At 34.3% G+C, this 21,242-nt stretch overlaps 1 protein-coding gene across 1 annotated transcript in view; it reads right to left on the bottom strand.

The window, feature by feature from the left end:
• Positions 1-2,909: 2,909 nt before the first annotated feature.
• LOC124364646 (protein spire-like) overlaps positions 2,910-21,242 on the bottom strand; it is a 56,105-nt gene continuing 37,772 nt past the window's right edge. Inside the window, exons 5-7 of the mRNA XM_046820276.1 lie at positions 14,059-14,190; positions 9,235-9,358; positions 2,910-3,136 (exon numbers count right to left, since the gene is read on the bottom strand). Coding sequence (XP_046676232.1) covers positions 3,051-3,136; positions 9,235-9,358; positions 14,059-14,190 — 342 coding nt within the window. The 3' untranslated portion in view covers positions 2,910-3,050. The remainder of the gene's footprint in view (positions 3,137-9,234; positions 9,359-14,058; positions 14,191-21,242) is intronic.

Genomic DNA, 21,242 nt, shown 5'->3' with positions numbered 1-21,242 from the left:
ACATCTTAGTGTCAAACTGTACGTAACTACGGAAGGTTTATGTTGCCTGTTGAAACTTTCCTCCCTCGGCAATCAACACGTAACAGCCTGCCCCACTCCGGGGAATATATCCTAAATATTACATTGCCAACTTCGCAAGTGGTCTCACAGTTTCCGGGTTACATCTTAGTGTCAAACTGCACGTAACTACGGAAGGTTTATGTTGCCTGTTGAAGCTTTCCTCCCTCGGCAATCAACACGTAACAGCCTGCCCTACTCCTGAGAATATAACCTAAATATTACATTGCCAACTTCCCAAATGGTATCACAGTCTCCGGTTTATATACTCGTGTCCATCTATGCCTACTTTCTACCTATGTATAGGCGTAGGTTGACCTAGGTTAAGGTCACGTAATGTTCATTCCACATACAAGATCGTTTTTAAATGGTGGGCAGGAAGTGTTTAAGAAATACAAGCTATCTGCTACATAACATATAAGAATGATTTTAAATGTTCATATGGACATTTATGTAAATTTATGTGACGTTTATAGTTTGTGGTCTAGCTGTTTGTGTATGTATGTTACATAAAAGTGTGGTACTTGGCTACTACTGCGCTAAAAGGCCACTAAACTCGGATACACTTCATTTTAATTAAAACATTTCTTGAATTATATTCTCGTAATAATGCCAAGGGTTCAACTTTTGGGTATCTCCGCAAAGGGCTTGTACCCTCTCTCCATCTTCGGCATTTCTATTGCCGAACATTAGATTTGGGAACCTACAAACAGTAGGTTCCCAAATCTAATGTTACAATACCCTTTTAAGGCAAGAAGTATTCGAGGATAATATTATATTTTGTTCAGGTTAGCGAATTAATTATAATACTTATAAATATATTCGGAGTTGCTTAAATCAAAAGTAATCACACAATCTAAATTTTAATTATATTCCCTGACTAAACAAACTTTGCACACCCGGAAGGTAAAGTTAAAAATCTAGATAATAATATTCATCAAAGTATTTCACATGTTAATAAACAGCTTAAAGGAGGTTAATGGACCTTTTGAGGATAGATTTCCATAGAGTTCACACAAATTGTACATTGATTTGAACTGTTCTCTGTTTAAACGTTTATTATTATAAATTAAAATTTATATATACATTGGATTAGAAAAACACCTTTTAGCCGTAGTCCAAATTAATTATTTTAATGCACATTAGAAGACCTATTTAAACTAATTAAATATAATTCTTATTTCAAATCGAATAAATAAGTAATCGAATAAACAATAAAGGTATAATATAAAAACATAAATTAAATTTCTAGTAAAAAAAACCTTCAGAATAAAAAGGCAATTGTTTGATAAAATGACAAAATTTTGAATTAGTATTCTTTCTTAAAAGTTATTGAATTTGTGACTTCATTGGCACGACAAAGAGTTGCGTATTCTACATAAGTTGCTTGTTTCTTTGTACGGTGCATACGTTATTCGTCGATTCATTGAAATAACAACATAACAATTCCAATGACTCGTAATCGTGTAATTGTAAAAAGATTTTACATCAAACCACACGAATATTTAACATTAAATTATTGTGTTTTACTCTTCAGTCGGTGCAGTTTCGGCGCCCCTGTAAAATACAGAATACCACCCGGCAAGTACTTCAGATAGTAGATTGCTCAGGCTGCATTGCAGGCGCTCTGTATCCTTCCACAACGATGACAAACTGTGATGGTGATACAATATTGCATAATTTACTTGCCGGACTTTTCCTCATACTTAGATATTTTTATTTGTTTTAAATACGATTGAACTAGTTCCAAGCCGCAAGGCTGTGTAAAAAGAAAACAATGTGGGAGAATTAAACGTATTTCGTTAGGAAACTAAAATTAACAATTACAATAAAGAAAGAATCACCTAGGTTTATGTTGTAGCAGTCCACAATTGTTATGTAATGTAAGTTAATAATGATATAGTTATAACTAATACAGATTGTATTTTGTATTTTTCATATATTCTTTTCAAGAGGTAATATTTCAGTAGCAGCTTTTTAAACGTGTGATCCTTTTAAAAGGATATATCTGTACGTTTAGATACTATTGGGTATTAAAATACATAATTCAGTCAACATCCTTCGTGTGATAGTTACACAAGATTTGTGTACAACGTATTTACTATTAACAAACATTCAAAATATGATTAAATTAATACTTTAAATCAGATACCTGCAAACGTCTTTACATAAACCTGAACCAAAAACATTTAACAATACGGTTCTTTATTATTGAAGTATTTTTCTTTATATTTTTAATCTTGTTGTTCTACTAAATGTTCATAGCTGTCTATTTTCCACTCATAACGAAAGTTTGTATTTCGAAAAAATTACATATAACCTTAAATTTAGAGTCTTCATTTCCTCTAAAGAAAGATTCTTAAAACATAAAATGCATGTAAAACGATGTATTTATTATATAAATATTCATATATATTTAAGTTATTGTATACATATTCTAATATAGGTACTTAATTAATTGCATAAATATTCAAATATATTAGGTTTTTTATAAATATGCAAATATATTTGTTTTTGTATAGATATTCACATATATTTATGTTATTGTATAAATATTCAAATATATTTAAGTTATCAATAAATAATATCAATTATATTTAAGTTGTATAAATAAACAAATATATTTAAGTTATTGTGTAAATATTCAAATATATTTTAAGTTATTGTGTAAATATTCAAATATATTTAAGTTATGAGTCGCATTTTCCAGGCTCAAACCTCATTTCACCCCTCCGTTTCCCGAACGGAAGCTTGCTATCTATAGGCCTATACTTCTCACATACAACAACATTAACTGTAGTATATACAGACAGTATTGTTACCTCAGAAGAAAAATAATAAAACAACGCATACAATTTTTTATCGGTTTATTACTCATAATTTACTTATTGACAGTAATTTACATTATTCGTGTTTCCCAGCGGTGAAGAAAAGTCGTCTAACTAATTATTCCGTTTAGTTCTTCATATAAAATATAAGATCATTGACGCCACTCAATTGATTACAATTTCCTCTATGGGAACGTCCATTTTAATTTCTGACGTTTGTTTCCTTCTGGGGGTCGTTATTAGCACATACTCTAAAACAAACAATTCAACGACGTCAAATTAAAGTCTATTTATGTAAAGCTGAAATCTCAAGTGCCATGGTATTTTAAACTAACTTTCCAGTGGAGGGTAAAAATAACTCAAGACTCAAACAAAATATAGTTAACGCATATAACAGTTGAGATTTTTTATAATTACGTCAAAACAAATTTAACACTCATAAATATCGAATATTTCAAAATAATCAAGGAATATTTACAAAACCATTAATGTATATATTTAAACAAATTCTTTGCTAATATAAACTGTTATAAAGGTGAAGCTCCAACTAAAAGCTTTCTGCAGCTGGTTACACAGAACAGTACGACAGTTGCCGCCAAAACAATTGCAGGCGCTACACTTAATTCGTTCACATACGATATTGCGTTCAGGTACACAAATACATTTATATTTCATTCTACAGATTATGAAATGTCCATTGATTAATAAATTGTGGTTTTCTTGTAGGTAAATTTATAAAAAATGTTTGTGGGTCAACTTTAGATTTTGAATGCATCAACATTTGTTATTACAACTGTTAATATGTTCAGAATAACATTTTATAACGAAGACTCTAGTCCGGACAAGTGGAGTAGCAGCCATGGAGATGACTTAATAGATAAAGCTGCGGACATTGTCCACAGAGATAACAGCACCGCGCAATCAGTTGGTTCCAGATGGAGCTGTTGTTATGAAAATTCGTTAAAAGACTATTTTACTTGGTAACTGTCAACGGAAAATAAAGATAATTTAATATCAACTACTTAGGTACACTAAGATAGGTGACCTATATAATACCTATAAGATAGGTGACCTATAAGATAGGTAATGATAAATATAAACAAACGCTTTACGACTCATATTACTTTATTAGTTTCAATGAGAATTCAATACAACATTTACTGTATTCTTTTTGCCTCTAGAATTTACATTATGCATTTAGTAAGCAGTAATGTTACAAACTCTAAAATAATTTCAATAAGAAAGTTGTCTTATGCAACAGACCTGCACAAAACGCGGATCTTACAGTTGTGTAACCCAGAATTACAGTCAAAGGCATGAAAGTTATCGATCCGTTCTGCTCTTGCAGATTTCAGGCCTCGATTGATGGTTTCACGTCGCGTCGCGTCGGCCGCGGTGGAACATTAGCACACGGACGTGACGGTTACAATTTGGCGAGTCTCGCGCGTCCACGCGTCCGTACGCTTCCTCCCGCCAGCAAGTTCTCCCGCCTCTATTGTAACTCATTAATTCGTGATATTACGTAAGGTAGCAGACACATCTTAAACTTTCACCTGTTCTAAATGGCTACTGGTTCGATAGCAACGTAACCGGTAGAATGTCACAATTACATGTAACTGTAACGCGATAAATTGCAATTTGTGACCACACACTTTGGATTGTTGATCAATAGGCGTGTGGAACTACAGGTATATTTAATTGGCACGCTGGCATAATGACAGACGCTATTGTGCTGAGGCATCGTTGAGACATACCACGTTGTCCTACCACGACTGAGAATCCCACTGTTATTACGGCCTATTTAGCAGAGAAATACTTCCAGAAAAATATCAACATGATTTATCATTCTTAGTGCATGACGTTGATGCAGAAACCGCAATATAATATACCACATAACCAATTCAAACGACAAACAAACAATAAAAGATAGAGACAGTAATTTATTATCAATGCCTTATAGAAAAGTATCAAACATGTTATAGGCTACTTTCAATGCTAAGAGGTATAAAAATACTAGATTTCATATAGATTGATCAACATGAAATGATTATACATAGAAATGTATTACCATTTATGACATGCTCTTATACACCGAGCTTACACTTTCCTGTCCAACAGATGATTCCAGTAATTATTGTCCACGCCACAGCTCGCGGTAACTTATGTATACCTGTAATGACCGAACTTATCGGATGAGACGAAAAGATGATGTTATTGTCCTTAACACTGCATACATTTCAGATGTTTATATGAGATTCAGTCTCTTTACTGGCACTCTCTCCTGAGTGACAATATAATCCTCTGACATAACATGGACTAAGACAATTCGGTCTCTGTCCGGATACCTTTAAGGGTTTCTTAATGTGTGCGACTAAAAATATAGCAATTAGTCAACTGTTTAATTTAGAGCTCACCGGTTATTTCTTTAAAGTTTAGACAGCGAAACTGTTAATAAACTCAAAATTTAAACGTGTGTTTTTTTTCTATTTTGTATCGGCGAATGTGGTTTTCGTATTAAATTATATTGTGAAAGTAATAAAGATGTCCTTTTGTACCAAAATTTAGAGTCGGAGATTATTTCAGGGAATCTTTTACCTACACAATGGGTTTAATAAGAAATTGTAGCAACTTGTATGTGGCCAAAAGTGATACGAGGTAGATGTCAAACTGAATACCCCTCAACTTTTAGGTATGGTTTTTTTTATACGAACTTTACAACCACTGTATTTTAGAATGTGCTATAAACAAAGATGTACACAAATTATTTTAGAATAATTGTTAATTATTAACAAAAGCATAAATCAAAATCGTGGCCACATATTGTTATTAACATAGTTAATGGTGTTATTTGTCACAACTGGCGGTAATACTAAAAAGTGATAAAATATCAAATCACAGAATGAGGCTCTCTGGGTTGATCTGTAAATAAACAATGCGCGTGCGCACGACGCGACCTTGAGACGCGCATTACCCGCCATTACGTGTCAGTCACTACCGCGCATGCGCTGTCTGTCACGCCTGCATTGTTGTTGTTTGTGGTCAACACTTTCGCTACCGTCCGACTCAGATGCGAGCTCATCCGGTCACATTCATGTCGTCGCCTCTAGGAAGCTGCTGGAGCTACTGGTTCTGGTTCGTGCTGGAGGGCGACCTACTCGAACTATGTTAACACGTTGTTTTAGTTAAAATTGTAACTATGAGGAGCTTATATTTGTATTTTCCAAACAAGCGACATTTTTAAAACATGAGTGAACTCTTTCAACTGACTTAAAAACAGGAGTTAAATCGCCGCCGGTATAACTTGTCGCTACGAATGATCCAGCATACTTGTAGCAAAACCTATGTTTACTGTTAATTTTTATTTGATATATGACACTCTCACAACTCCGCAAATCACAATTTTACAAAATGCACATTTTTACCATTATTTGCTGATGTTTCTATTTTTCCTTTGAGATGCATAAATTTGAAATAGTGAATTAATAAACAAAAAGTCTATGAAGATCTCCGAAAATGGCCGTACTCTGTTCTACAAAATTTGTTGTCACGCTTATAATTTTGAATCGTTTTGAATCACTAATTATAGTGATAATAATTATATAAAAAATAATTATATTTAAAATAATTATAAATATAAAATAATTGCGTGAAAATTTAAATTTAAAATTTCAGGCACTTACATAAAACGCCTTTATATTTATAGGGAAACACTTGCAAGGCACACTGTAAAAGTGTATTCCTGGGATTTGCATCTTTGGGTTGGTCTTATCACTGTTGACAAGAATTACTGTGCCATTGGTGAACTATTTATGTTTTGTATATACAACGAACATAAAATATAGTTACAAAAAGCTACATGACAGAACTGCATGGAATAGAATGTACGCTCGTATCTAAACATAGCAAAAATACTATAAACACACAATTTTATAAAAAAACACTGGAAACACAAATATTGGTAAAAATATGAATGCGTAATTCTCTGAAAAATAATTATTTTACTGTAGTTTTTTAAGGAAGTTTCTACAAATCCTTAGACAAGGAACAAATAAAAAATTATTTTTAGCGTTCGTGATAAAAATCAGCAGTAATAACTTTCTTTGGTAAAACTATGAACGCGTAGTTCTCTGAAAAACAAATATTTTACAGTAGTGTTTTAAGGGAGTTTCAACAAATCCTTAGACAAGGAACAAATAAATAATTCTGTTTGAGCGTTCGTGATAAAAATCAGCAGTAATAAGTTTCTCTGGTAAAACTATGAACGCGAAGTTCTCAGAAAAAACAAATATTTTACAGTAGTGTTTTATGGGAGTTTCAACAAATCCTTAGACAAGGAACAAATAAATAATTCTGTTTTAGCGTTCGTGATAAAAATCAGCAGTAATAAGTTTCTTTGGTAAAACTATGAACGCGTAGTTCTCTGAAAAACAAATATTTTACATTAGTGTTTTAAGGGAGTTTCGACAAATCCTTAGACAAGGAACAAATAAATAATTCTGTTTTAGCGTTCGTGATAAAAATCAGCAGTAATAACTTTCTTTGGTAAAAACTATGAACGCGTAGTTCTCTGAAAAACAAATATTTTACAGTAGTGTTTTAAGGGAGTTTCGACAAATCCTTAGACAAGGAACAAATAAATAATTCTGTTTGAGCGTTCGTGATAAAAATCAGCAGTAATAAGTTTCTTTGATAAAACTATGAACGCGTAGTTCTCTGAAAAACAAATATTTTACATTAGTGTTTTATGGGAGTTTCTACGAATCCTTAGACAAGGAACAAATAAATAATTCTGTTTTAGCGTTCGTGATAAAAATCAGCAGTAATAAATTTCTTTGGTAAGACTATGAACGCGTAGTTCTCTAAAAACAAATATTTTACAGTAGTGTTTTAAGGGAGTTTCAACAAATCCTTAGACAAGGAACAAATAAATAATTCTGTTTGAGCGTTCGTGATAAAAATCAGCAGTAATAAGTTTCTTTGATAAAACTATGAACGCGTAGTTCTCTGAAAAACAAATATTTTACAGTAGTGTTTTAAGGGAGTTTCAACAAATCCTTAGACAAGGAACAAATAAATAATTCTGTTTGAGCGTTCGTGATAAAAATTAGCAGTAATAAGTTTCTCTGGTAAAACTATGAACGCGCAGTTCTCTGACATGTGAAGTACTAAAGTTTTTATCGTAAATAAACTATAGTACTGTAACGTTACCACTAACTATAGTAACAGAAATTATAGCTGGTATAGTAATTAACATATACCATGTAACTATATATCAAATCGTAAACAACTATTAGTTAAGTAACTATCATTGTAACTGGTGCTTTATCTATAGCTAGTAATGTTATCAACTACAGTAATGTAAGTCCATCCATTTTTCATCTGTAGTTTCAGTCAACATGACACAATAAAACCCGTCGTTGATGACATGTTGAAATGTTCAGTCCTGTTGAGAGAGAAAATATAGAGGTAGTAAAGGTAAAAGGAGATTCACACCAAATGTTGACCCTCTAGTTGACCTAGATCGATACTTATGCCTACAGAGAGCCAGAAATCGGATTTAGTTCATCAGCAACTGGCGGTATAGGTTTTCCAATGAATTCCTTACACATACAGAAATGTACTAACAATTCAACTGTAAATGCAGAACAACTTAGAAAGCTATTTAACGTTCCATCGTAAAGAGACTGTATCACGTACAAATGTGCACACTTGGTTTTAAAACTTCCTTGGATAATGTGCATATTAAAGAAATGTAAAAATGAGGCAACTATTTATAGTAAACGGCGTCGAATATTTCATGTCTGTACGTTTCCAGAAAACCCCGCAGAAACAGCCGATTGAGTTACTGCACCCAGTCAGTACTCGATCAAGTAACTAGGGCTCAGTGCTAGACCCAGTTGCTCGCACCCTGTACTCGGCCCAGTGACTCGCACACAGAACTCGAATCAGTTACTAGCACTAAGTACCGACTCAGTTACTCGCCTTAATACGGCTGAACTGACAAGGACTTCCTCTAACTGCAGTTATTGTTTGGGTAAAAATGTACATAATAAACTAAATAACGAAAAATAAACTAAACTAAATGTAATATAACGAAAATGAATAATAGTAATAACCAACAATAATATAAAACATAAATAAATAAATAAATAATATATATATATATATATATATATATATATATATATAATACACGAACGTATAATCAAATACTAATTGAATAAACAAAAATAAAATCAAAATGTATAGGTTAGGTAAGACCATAATACAATTGTTCTCTACAAGACCCAGGGTTTTAGATGTAGAATAATACGATAATTGTGTAATAGCCAGTAATGGGTAGACTCACCTTTCTTCTTGAACGGGCTAGCGGATGGCCTCAGCTTAGCTTGGCCTTGCTTGATGGACTCCAGTAGTTGTTCCCTGGGCGTGGCCGTGTAGTGCACTCTGGGCGCAAGTTTTCGTTCTGATGCCTGGAACAGATTACACTAGTTGTGATTCTGCAGGGAAAAGAATGGCCTCAAGCTTAGCTTGGTCTTCCTTTATTTACTTCAGCAGTTGTTGTGTGCGGCCGTGTAGTGCAACTTGGGCGCAAGTTTTTGTTCTGATGCCTGCAACAGATTACACTAGTTGAGATTCTGCAGGGAAAAGAATGGCCTCGGCTTAGCTTGGTCTTGCTGAATATACTCCTGTAGTTGTTGTCTGTTGCTGTGTAGTGCAACTTGGGCGCAAGTTTTTTGTCTGATGCCTGCAACAGATTACACTAGTTGAGATTCTGCAGGGAAAAGAATGGCCTCAGCTTAGCTTGGTCTTGCTGAATATACTCCTGTAGTTGTTGTCTGTTGCTGTGTAGTGCAACTTGGGCGCAAGTTTTTTGTCTGATGCCTGCAACAGATTACACTAGTTGAGATTCTGCAGGGAAAAGATTTTCCTCAGCTTAGCTTGGCCTTGCTTATATACTCCTGTAGTTTTTGTTGTGTGCGGCCGGCCGTGTAGTGCAACTTGGGCGCAAGTTTTCGTTCTGGTGCCTGCAACAGTTTACAATATTTGAGGTGCTGCGTGGACTTAATTTTCCGCCCTTTTCCACCACTCAACTCCTGTAGTTTAAATAATTTACTTTTATGCTGATTCTAATCAGCTAGTAAATATTCTTTTTAGTGCTTAGTAATAATTATTGTACTAAAGACAAGAACCAATAAACACAATTGTATATATGTGTACGGTAACCATTTTACCTTCCGTTACGTACATTTTAAGAAATATACAGTGTTATTTGTTTCCACGATGTTATATACAGCGTGTTTCGCGAAATTGACACAATTTAATGATGTAATAGTAGACGGAAAAACAAGTAACATAGTTCATATGGGCATACGTGTTTTTTATTAAAAGATTATATCTCAGAATTTGTTTGATCAAATAACATGAAACGTGGCATTTATGTTAAGCTAATAAAAGGTAAAATAACAGATATTTAAATAAATATTACCACTTCCCATTTGAAAATGGCAGTATTATTTCATTTTCAAACTTTACTGTAAAAAAAAAACAATTTAATCTTAATCCTACATAACGATTTTAACAATAACTATTTCTTGCTATTTCAATTACAAAATTAACGATATCAAATTTGTTTAAATCAGTTGAGAAATAAAATAACTAAATCAATTTTAGGTGGTCAGTGTTTATGTTTTTTTACATACAATATTTTGTTACTTACTGGTCTTTCCAACATAAACAACTGTTTTCTAGTTAGGAATCTATAATTTTCAATTATTTCTTAACAATAGTATTGAGGACAGTTTCATTTTAAGGCTACGACGTGTTGGAATTATTTTTTTTTTATTTGGCTTTGATGGTGTTCACTGGAACAATTTATTACATTACGTGAATAGTAATTAAGTGAAAGATCGCCACATACATCAATGAGGAGTAGACTGATAAGAATTTATCATACGGCGCTGTTTGGGAAAACAGTGCTGAAGCAAAGGATTTACATGGAGCGGTTTCTTAGCAGTCATATCTACTTTGACTTTCTAAGATGTCCATTGTCGTTTAAGACAGACAGTTACGATTGTAACCATTATTAAGGAAAGGCTTTTTAACAAAGCCATAAATTGAAGAAGATATTTTCCATTCTGTTGAGAGAACTCCAGAAGGGTATTGAAAATTCGAACGGACAAAATGTAAACCAAACTGCAACATGGTGTTTCCGCTCTAATGGCCTTCCATTTTACCTGACTAAAGTCCAAAATTCACCCTCCAAGGATTAAATATTGTAATTAGCAACTTACAAGTCATATTCAGATTTTAAACCATTTTAAGAAAGTGGTATTTACGAAAGAAGCTGCATTTCTCCGAGATAAAATAATAAATTCTCATAACATGCATACTTGGGAACTAGAGAATCATCACGAATCCATGATAAGGTCTCACCAGCAGCAGTTCGGTTTTAATGTATTGTGTGGTCACTTGCTGGTCCATAAATTCTTCCACCCCGTCTCAATGGAAACATTTAGCTAGAATTTGTAGAACGAATTTTCCTGATTTATTGGATGACATAAGAATTACTACAAGAGTAAGCATGTGGCTTATGCAAGATGGTGCTCAGATTCATTTGAGTAATACTGTGACTGATTACCTCAATGTTACACACCCTCTGAAATATATTGGGCGTGGAGGAACTGTAAAAATTGGCCAGCTAGATCACTCGACCTCAACCCACTGAACGAAAGTCTACAGTAATACTAATAACAATTATTTACCGCTTTAAACTATTACAAAAAGCTGTATTTCAAAAGTCATATCAAAAATATTGTTTGAAATTAATGTTACCTTAGTTAATAATTTGTAAATTCAATTAAAAACTTAAACAAATTAAGAACTCTTGTTTCTAAGACTTCTGTAAGATAGCATAAACACTGACCAACTAAATTTGATTTAGTTATTTTATTTTACAACCGGTATAAATATATTTGGTATATTTAGTTCTGTAATTAAATTACGTAGGATTGGAGAGGTTTTGGATATTAAAGTTGGAAAATTATTAGATGCCGCCATTTTGAAATGGAAAAGTGATAATTATCGCTTTCTTTAGCTTAACATAATTGCCAAGTTTAAAGTTATTTGCTCCGAGTTCTGAGATATACGGAGCAACATTATGAGATATAACATTACTAACTAGTTTGAAATTTTTCACAATCCCAGAAACGACAGTAGTAACATTTTACAATCTTTCGAGTTAAAACAATTTACTAGTTACTTTTAAAAACGAAACAATACAATTCATGTTTTAAAACCACATCCCAATTCTACACGAAATTGGTATAATATACTATCAAGTGATTCAGAAAAAGAAGTAACATTATTTTTTAACTTAATACAATTTTATTTTTTCAAATGTTTTGGCTCCACATATAATGATAACCGGTACACTGAGATCTGTTATGCTCTTCAATGTTAATTGATGTGGTACTTACACTTGTTAATATCTTATTCATAGTGGTTCTTAAATAATCAATTTCAACTTGCTGAATCATTTCCCCAACAAAGCGACAGTGACTGGAAGAGTAAGTAACTTTAAAAGTCAATTTATTAAGATACAGTATTTGTAGAATCGTTATCTATTTCAAGGCCATGCCATTTAGAACCCAATATTTCGTTGACGAGTTATTCTTTGTATAAATCTTCAGAAGAATTGTCAGTCAATGTCTTTGTCTATCTAATAAGTAGATTTATACCCTTTAAATAGATTTCGCTTATTTGAGAGCAGTAGCGTAGCCAGAGTACAAGCTGAGCGGGGGCGGTCACAAGCAAAAGGAAAGTCTAGTGTAAAAGTTTCCAAAAGACCTATAAAATTTATATTGTTTTAAAACTTAATGTTTCTTACAAAAATTCTCATTTTTACACCCCGATATCCACCGGTCCTGGCTACGCCACTGTTTGAGGACCACTTAAATATAAAATTTACAATTTGCATCTTTTAATCAATCAAATCTGGTGTTCATATCGTTTAAAAAAACTATATACAGTAATTACAATGCAAGAGTACGCTACAATATATTTCTTTCTAAGTGTGAATACACAATTTCAAGTCTGTGTAGTTCATTGCGTTCTCTAGATGTCCTATGGAATGATCAGCGTCTATGACGCTCAGCCAAATTAATTTCATGGTTGAATATGCACCATCAGAGAACGCATTCTTGTCTATGTAAAATAAGGTTTCATGCACGGATCAAAATGTACAAATAAAACCTTTCTCAAGATCCATTACCACATAATACATTCACATTTTTGTGCACTAAGATACGTTTTATGGCCGTATTCAAATATTAAAACGTTCCAGTAAACTAGCGACAGTACATAAACGCAAGAGAGTGTTCCAGTCGATATTGACCCTAATCTTTGACAATGTCTCCAGTCTATTTAATTTTCTTTTTCGCTATGAATAAAAGTAACACTTGCTAAAATTTAATATAATTTTACACGGATTGTTTAAAAATTTATTTGTCCTGATATTTTCTCGTTGCCATCATAGCTACCCATAAGAAATAATTAAAAATATTCGCTGACGCTCAGCCAAATCGCATGGGGTGACAGATATCATTCTCGAACTCAGTGTTGCTAATATACACCCATCGAGTGATTCGCTTCACTAATGCTCAGCCAAATCGGAAAAATGTGGAAAACTATCTAAATCTAGCACCTGTTTTTGTTCTCACTGACGTAATTGGGTGTTATTATTAATTTGTAAATGATTTATTTTGTGTGCCTAAATGCAGAAATTAAACAAACAAAGTTTTATTTTACCTCCGTAATTGTAACGGTACTATTTATGTTGTGATTAACAAGCAAACACGTAGTACTTTATTATAAAACAATAAAGCGATTCCTGCGAAGACAGAGTGAACTATGCATACACAGTAATTGTAGCCAGTGCCGGTTTTAGCATTACTAGCGCCCTGGGCGAGATTTCTTCGGCGCCCACTAACTGCAATTCAATTACATACGAAAAAAGGCTACCGGCGCCTCTTTTCGTCCGGCGCCCCTGGGCGGTCACCCAACCGCACCCTACCTTAAAGCCGTTCCTGATTGTAGCGCAATAATTCGATTTTCTAAAATTCTAAACCCCTGAAATTTTGCAGTCCGGGGCAAACCACCCAGCCCTGCAAACCTCTAGCTGTGGCTCTGCTGCGCTGAGAAGGGTGGCTGCTTCTTTGCTTTGCATCTCTTGATGGTCTCCAGTAGTTGTCCTCTGGGTGTGGCCGAGAAGAGCACCTCCGGGCGCCAGTTTACGTTCTGACGCCTGCAACAGATTACAGTAGTTGACATACTGCGGGGAGAAGGATGGCCTGGCTTGATGGGTTCCAGTAGTTTATTCCCTGGGTGTGGCCTTGTATTGTACCTATGGGCGCTAGTTTTCTTTCTGACGCCTGCAACAGATTACAGTAGTTGACATACTGCGGGGAGAAGGTTGGCCTCGCTTGATGGGCTCCAGTAGTTGATTCCCTGGGTGTGGCCTTGTATTGTACCTATGGGCGCTAGTTTTCTTTCTGACGCCTGCAACACATTACAGCAGTTGACATACTGCGGGTAGAAGGTTGGCCTCGCTTGATGGGCTCCAGTAGTTTATTCCCTGGGTGTGGCCTTGTATTGTACCTATGGGCGCTAGTTTTTCTTTCTGACGCCTGCAACACATTACAGCAGTTGACATACTGCGGGGAGAAGGTTGGCCTCGCTTGATGGGCTCCAGTAGTTGATTCCCTGGGTGTGGCCTTGTATTGTACCTATGGGCGCTAGTTTTCTTTCTGACGCCTGCAACACATTACAGCAGTTGACATACTGCGGGTAGAAGGTTGGCCTCGCTTGATGGGCTCCAGTAGTTGATTCCCTGGGTGTGGCCTTGTATTGTACCTATGGGCGCTAGTTTTCTTTCTGACGCCTGCAACACATTACAGCAGTTGACATACTGCGGGGAGAAGGTTGGCCTCGCTTGATGGGCTCCAGTAGTTGATTCCCTGGGTGTGGCCTTGTATTGTACCTATGGGCGCTAGTTTTCTTTCTGACGCCTGCAACAGATTACAGTAGTTGACATACTGCGGGTAGAAGGTTGGCCTCGCTTGATGGGCTCCAGTAGTTTATTCCCTGGGTTTGGTCTTGTATTGCACCTCCGGGCGCCTGTTTTCGATCTGACGCCTGCAACAGATTACAGTAGTTGGGATACTGGGGGAGAGGGATGGATTCTTATCAAGAAACGGCTTCTCTTGATGATGTATCGATGTAAATATTTAATTTTACATTTGCGTATGCCGTGTTTATCCGATTCATGTGACGTAAGTGAGAACGGCGGTGTGAAAGTATTACTGGATGAAATTATGTACTATTTATAAAAGGGAGACCACCGTCTTGTTCTTTTAAGATAACTCCACTGGTGGTAAATTGATACAATCTATTTGTACCTAATTAAATTTTTCATTTATAGTTATACTTATTAATTAATAAGGCTTAGGCCATAAAAGCAAATCTTGTTGTAAGGTGTGACAGTTGCTATTATTCTGTCATATTGAAAGCTCTTCTCCTAATAAAAGCTTCAAGGAGTGAATCAAAAATTTCTAGCACTTAAAGTGGACGCCATTAATTATTATTATTGACGTTGGATGATGTGAAATGATAATAGGATTTCAATATACCATTGTTAATAATATAAAATCAATGGAACAGTTCGCTTCGAGGGTCTATTTTGTTCTTCAGGTGTATAAACTTTAAAGCATAAGATAAATCAAGTACTATATAAATAAAAACTATCCATATAAAATGATGAATATCTACATTTTAGAAAAAACATTTTTTATAAAACATTTTGGTTTTTTTGGTCCCTCCAACCCACTCGTACAGCTTTAGAAATGAAAAAAAATTAATATTCCTGTATATTTTACAGCTTAAAAATTTCTGTTTTGTAATGGTACATCCCTTTCTAACAGACTTCCTGGCACACATACATAGGAGTCAAAACACAGAAAAAAAAACAATTAAAAAGCTCTTTCTTGACAAGTTTTTTTACTGATCCATGGGTTTTGCTGGTGATCACTGACACCGGAAATTATATTGTGTATATGAATTGTCAATTATTTGTACTCAAAAGGACTTTGTCAATTTCTACTCTTCTAATCAATACTATTGACTTAGCTAGTTTAACTCTTTACCTTTTATTAGAACAGTTATACTAAAAAAACCAAGCATGCACCTTAAATTCCAAAACGCTCAGCATAAACAAATACCACGACAAACACATGCTGAGATTCTATCGTAAAAAACCAAACCTAAAACAAAGAAAGCCGAGATACATATCGATGCCAAATATCCAAGATTCCGACGCTATCCTTTTAAATCCTAGCATATGGTAATTTATTCTTTTGTCGACATCAACCGCAAGTATATTTTGCTTCACTATTGTATACTACAAAGATAAAGAGATAAATAATATAAATAGAATAGACATAATTATCACAATTTCAGTACTTCCCCTTTAAGTTGAATTATTATTAATTTAACTCTTTGCTATAAAGAGATTTATAAGCCAAATACGTTTTCTGGTTTCGGTACAAGGTACAAACAAATCTGATCTTATTATCGTCAGTCGATAAAACCAAATTTGCTCTATTTATCCTCAACGAAAAGGACGCCAGGTTTGCGTTTCAGTATATAATTTTAAATAGCTACATAAAAACAGAGTTATAATAACTTTGTTTTCCTCAGTCACCAATCCTAAGTATTTTCTTCAGCTGTCCACTCCAATTAGTTACCTTTGCACATTAACTTGAAAATGAAAGAAGTAATGAAGAAAGCCCCATGGATAAATGACACCTACCGATAATAGTACAAACGCTCAACAATGTTGACTGCACGACGTACTCTGCGAGTACCAGTGAGTAGCCATAGACAGAATATGTAGTTGCATGTAGGACAATTTGACGTGGAATAGTTTGCACACCACGCCGACCTGTAATGTTAATGTGGGGACTATGTCAGGAAACAGTAGGTGTAAACCTATTGTCTGCACGGCAACTAACGCAAGAAAATTGTTAACTCTGCACTTACGTCAGGGCCGGCCATATTTGTCTGGGTGGCGGTTTCATTGATTTTTATTTTTCTATTAAAAGAGCTACGCAACAACACAGGCGGTAACTTAAAGTAGTTCCTTGAACAGTACGTGTTAAGTGCAATGTACAAATAAAGTCTGTAATTGTGATGTAATACTGATAAAATAACTGATAGACAAATATTTAATTGCCATATTTATATAGATTTAACTCCTTATCTAATTATTATATACAGGGTGATACCACCACTGAAACTTCAGAAAGTATTAATTTCACAGCAAACTTCATATTAAGAAAGTTACCTTATTTTGTGTTAATGAAAAATAACAAAAATCGGTCGCAAATTTTCCTATATGGCAATTAATTTTTAAATTTTAATAAAAAGCCCTGTTATTTTATTGGATTTGAGTTTTTACATGAAATTCTAACACTTTTTAAACTAGGGGTTAGTTCGATCTTGCAATTTTGTTTTGCAATGGAGTCTTAAAAGCTGTTACAATCTTACAAATATATAATTTTATATAAAGAACAAATATTATTATTTAAAAACATCGCTAACGCAATCACTATGTACGTGTAACTATAAGTACATCTTGCTTCAGTACAGTGTAACAAAAGTGACACATAAAAAGTAATAATAATACACTTGTAAAGTAATAGTAAAGAATGCCTTATTTTACCAGGCGAAGTTAGAGCTAAGAAGCCCTCTCTAACACTTAACCTGGGGACCAACGGCTTAAAGATGACATAGGCAATAACCAGCTGGTTCATCGTTCAAAGTGAAAGTTGTGGCTTTTTTCAACTTTTGATACCAACTAGGCATTTTTAGCAACATCCCAGAAAAAATTAAGTGAACTCTACACAGAGCTTCAGACACCATACGGAGTTCGATAGTAGAAGCAGTTGCTCCCACTGCACAAAACTTTGTTGAAAGATATTTTTTATGAATATCTTTAATCGTATAGTCACAGAAGCAATAGACCAAGTAGACTAGATTTAAATATATTTCGCATCGTTACAAAAGTATTAAGAATACAAATCAGGAATTAGATAAAGAACACAAGGGAAAAGAAATCAAAACCCCGTTAATAAAGTATCCTGAAGACTTGACATGAATATTTCATCGCATAGAAGCTGTTTTGTACTCCTGAGAGTGTTACATTAGAGGAATGAGTGTAAAGAAACAAAATTAGAGAACACTGGTTAAGGTCCACTTTAGAGATTAACTCTAAATTAACTTACTATGTTATCAATGAATGGCCAAAATAGCAATGACTCCCTTATTTTAAAACTAGTTCAAACACGTAGTTTTATACAGTTTCATTGGTCATAAAGTAACAATTAAACATCTTTCTGCCAAAATTGTTGTAGGAATAAAAGTTTTCGTGATGTAATTTTCTGAATCAAAATATAGATGAACACTAAGCGAAGCGAGATGGAATTTTTTTATTCACGTGAACTTTTTTGTGTCCACTACGATTTCCTGAAGACGTGCAACCTCTTCCTAATTACCTAATATACTAAAAGAATTTATCGTTTTGTATCTATGTTGGGAATTAATCGCGTTACAAATTTTGCTCGGATGCGAATAGCCACCATCTTGAAATGGTTTATTGATTAAGGCTAGTTACCAAACATATCCTAACTATTTACCATTACTTTTCATGCACCAGATTTGATCTCAACTATTAAGAACCACGGTAGTTGTAGTGTTTAAACTTTTCCCGGAAACAAGATTGTATACTAATCAAAACTTAGTACTCCCGCTACAATGGAAATCATACGAGATATAACCATAATGTAATAAGAAACAAAATTCTAAACTACTTGAAAATTATAAAAAACTTTTCTGTATTGCACTATAATCTATAATAATTTATATACAACCATTCCTTCTCCAAACTTTGAACGGCCGAAGACTTAAATATTTAAGAAATATAAAAAAATTATGTAAAGAATAATGGTGATTTATAACCATCTAAAATATGAAAAGGTTTTGAGCCTATATTTTGAATTAATCGAGAAGTTTTGCTCAAATATGAATGGCCACCACCTTGAAAATTTTCTTAAGACTGACTTACGAACCCATCGAAGCTGTGCGTACGCAATACCTATTGATCATGTTAAGTCTTGATATTAAAATTACGGTAGTTATCGAGTTTACAGTTCACGTTATATTCCATATACCCATACTTACATATGTAGCCTATACATTTTCTGATAACAATACTTTGGAATTCTGGGTTTATGATCGGAGAAAATGCAAAATATCTTCCGAACATTCCGTTATGAGGGCTCAAGCAGATTTCGAATTTTTTCTTTTTGAAATATCAAACTACAGTAACAAAATGGCCGTAAAAACTAAAAAAATATTTAAAATAACAAAATTCAAACATAACTTATATGGACACGTACTTAAACTCAATGGTTAATTCAAAGTCACTAATGATCTTTCACATATTCAAACTTTTTACTTTATTGTTACTTATCTGAATATAATAATGAAGCAACAAACCACGCTGAATCTCGGCTACAGTCAGTGCAAATTGATCTGTCAGACCTAAACCACATATGGTTTATGTAACTGTTGTCCCTGGCATACAATGACACCTTATTGTACTATATGTGTGTCGGCTGCACTAAAACTGACAGAATCTAATGTCAGTGTAATAATTACTGTAGTATATGCTCTTCTTTTATACTTTTAGTGAATTAAACAGGTATTCGATTAAACATTCTTGATTCAAATTAATATAATGCGGAAATTACATGGATAACTAAAAAAACACTATATTAAGAATGAAATGCCTTTTTTAATTTAATAAAAACTAGGGGGAAACCGGTAATACGCAATATATTATATGATTTTTAACTTGACTTTAACGTTCTATCCATTAAAATCACATTAGTGAAATTTTATTAAATGACATATCCACATTATTGATTATTGAGTGCTTGCTTTTATTTTCGTGGATCCGACTCAAGTTTGAAGACTCGTCTCTCCAAACCCTTCAATCTCTAGCGAGAACTTAACATATTTAAACCAAACTGCATTCATGCAAATAATGCGTAAACACTGTCCTCCAGAAATATAGTTCGATGAGATCTAAATTAAAGACAGCTATTTGGCAGTTCTTGGCAATGATTTTGGACACCACTCATGTGTTCCAAATAAGATAGACAATTTAGTTTAATTTTGCTCTCCTGATGTTGTATAATTTATTGTATCACAAGATTAATGTCAGTTTTTATCAGGAATTTCATCGTATAATGTCTTAAGACACGTAGTGAGGTGAATACATCCCAACAAAGTTCAGTCTTTGTAAAACAATAATAACAAAATCTTTTAATGTAAACAATAATTGTATACATTAAAAGTTCGTCGAAGAACATCTTCGAACTCATGCAGAGTTTGTCCTAATCCTTCTTTATGATTGTCTTAGTGATTATGAGAATCCAGAACCTTTCAGGCTGTTGGATATGTTCATGAATTTTGTAGCCTATGTATTACGAATATCTCTGCTTCACCAAAGTCTGTCTGCTAAGCTGCCTTCTATTCCCACAATCCTCGAATAAGCCTTCCGCGTGCGTCTTCCACTTATTCGGTTGTGTCTAATACGGACGGACAGCTTAATTTCTCATGTGCGCGGAGAAAGTAAAATTTAATGAACGTGAAGGCGTGTTGAACGTCTTGTCGGGGTCCGTCGTTGACGAAGCTCGGGGTCGAACAGGTGGCTTTCGCCGACCGAGGTCCACTAGCATTGTCACAGTCAGCTGTTATTATGGAGATGTGTGACAGAGTCCCCGGCGTCGCCGCGACCTCCGCGATTATTAACTGCGATGTATGCAGATGACATGCAGATTGCGATAGTTCTCGCCTCCAAGTCCCCTGGCTGCCGCGATGGCCTATAATTACACCGTCTACCAGCATCTGAGCAACCGAGGTCTACCAGCCGTGTGGGTCGGTGAGACGGTGTCACCTCTAACTTTCCCAGTTTTAATCTTCTCCAATTAATCTCATTAATTCATTCGTCTCGCTCTCATTTTGAAATCAATGCCACCTAAATTGGGCCAGCTTATAGAAGTAAATGAATACGCGAATGTTGACTTTAGCTCCAGTTCACCTTCATCTTACGTGCAGCATCTGAAAACTGATGCTGTTGCAGACTTGATTTCTGAAATCCGGAATTATGTTTGTCTGAATGGATCCACAAATAGTCGGCACAAAACCCCCGCATCGTCTCGACACCAAAGACAC

Source organism: Homalodisca vitripennis, chromosome 6 (assembly GCF_021130785.1).
Source record: "Homalodisca vitripennis isolate AUS2020 chromosome 6, UT_GWSS_2.1, whole genome shotgun sequence".
In the NCBI taxonomy this organism is placed as follows: Eukaryota; Metazoa; Arthropoda; class Insecta; order Hemiptera; family Cicadellidae; genus Homalodisca; species Homalodisca vitripennis.
The sequence above is the reverse complement of the archived record's forward strand: the minus strand, read 5'-3'. Positions and strand labels throughout refer to the sequence as shown.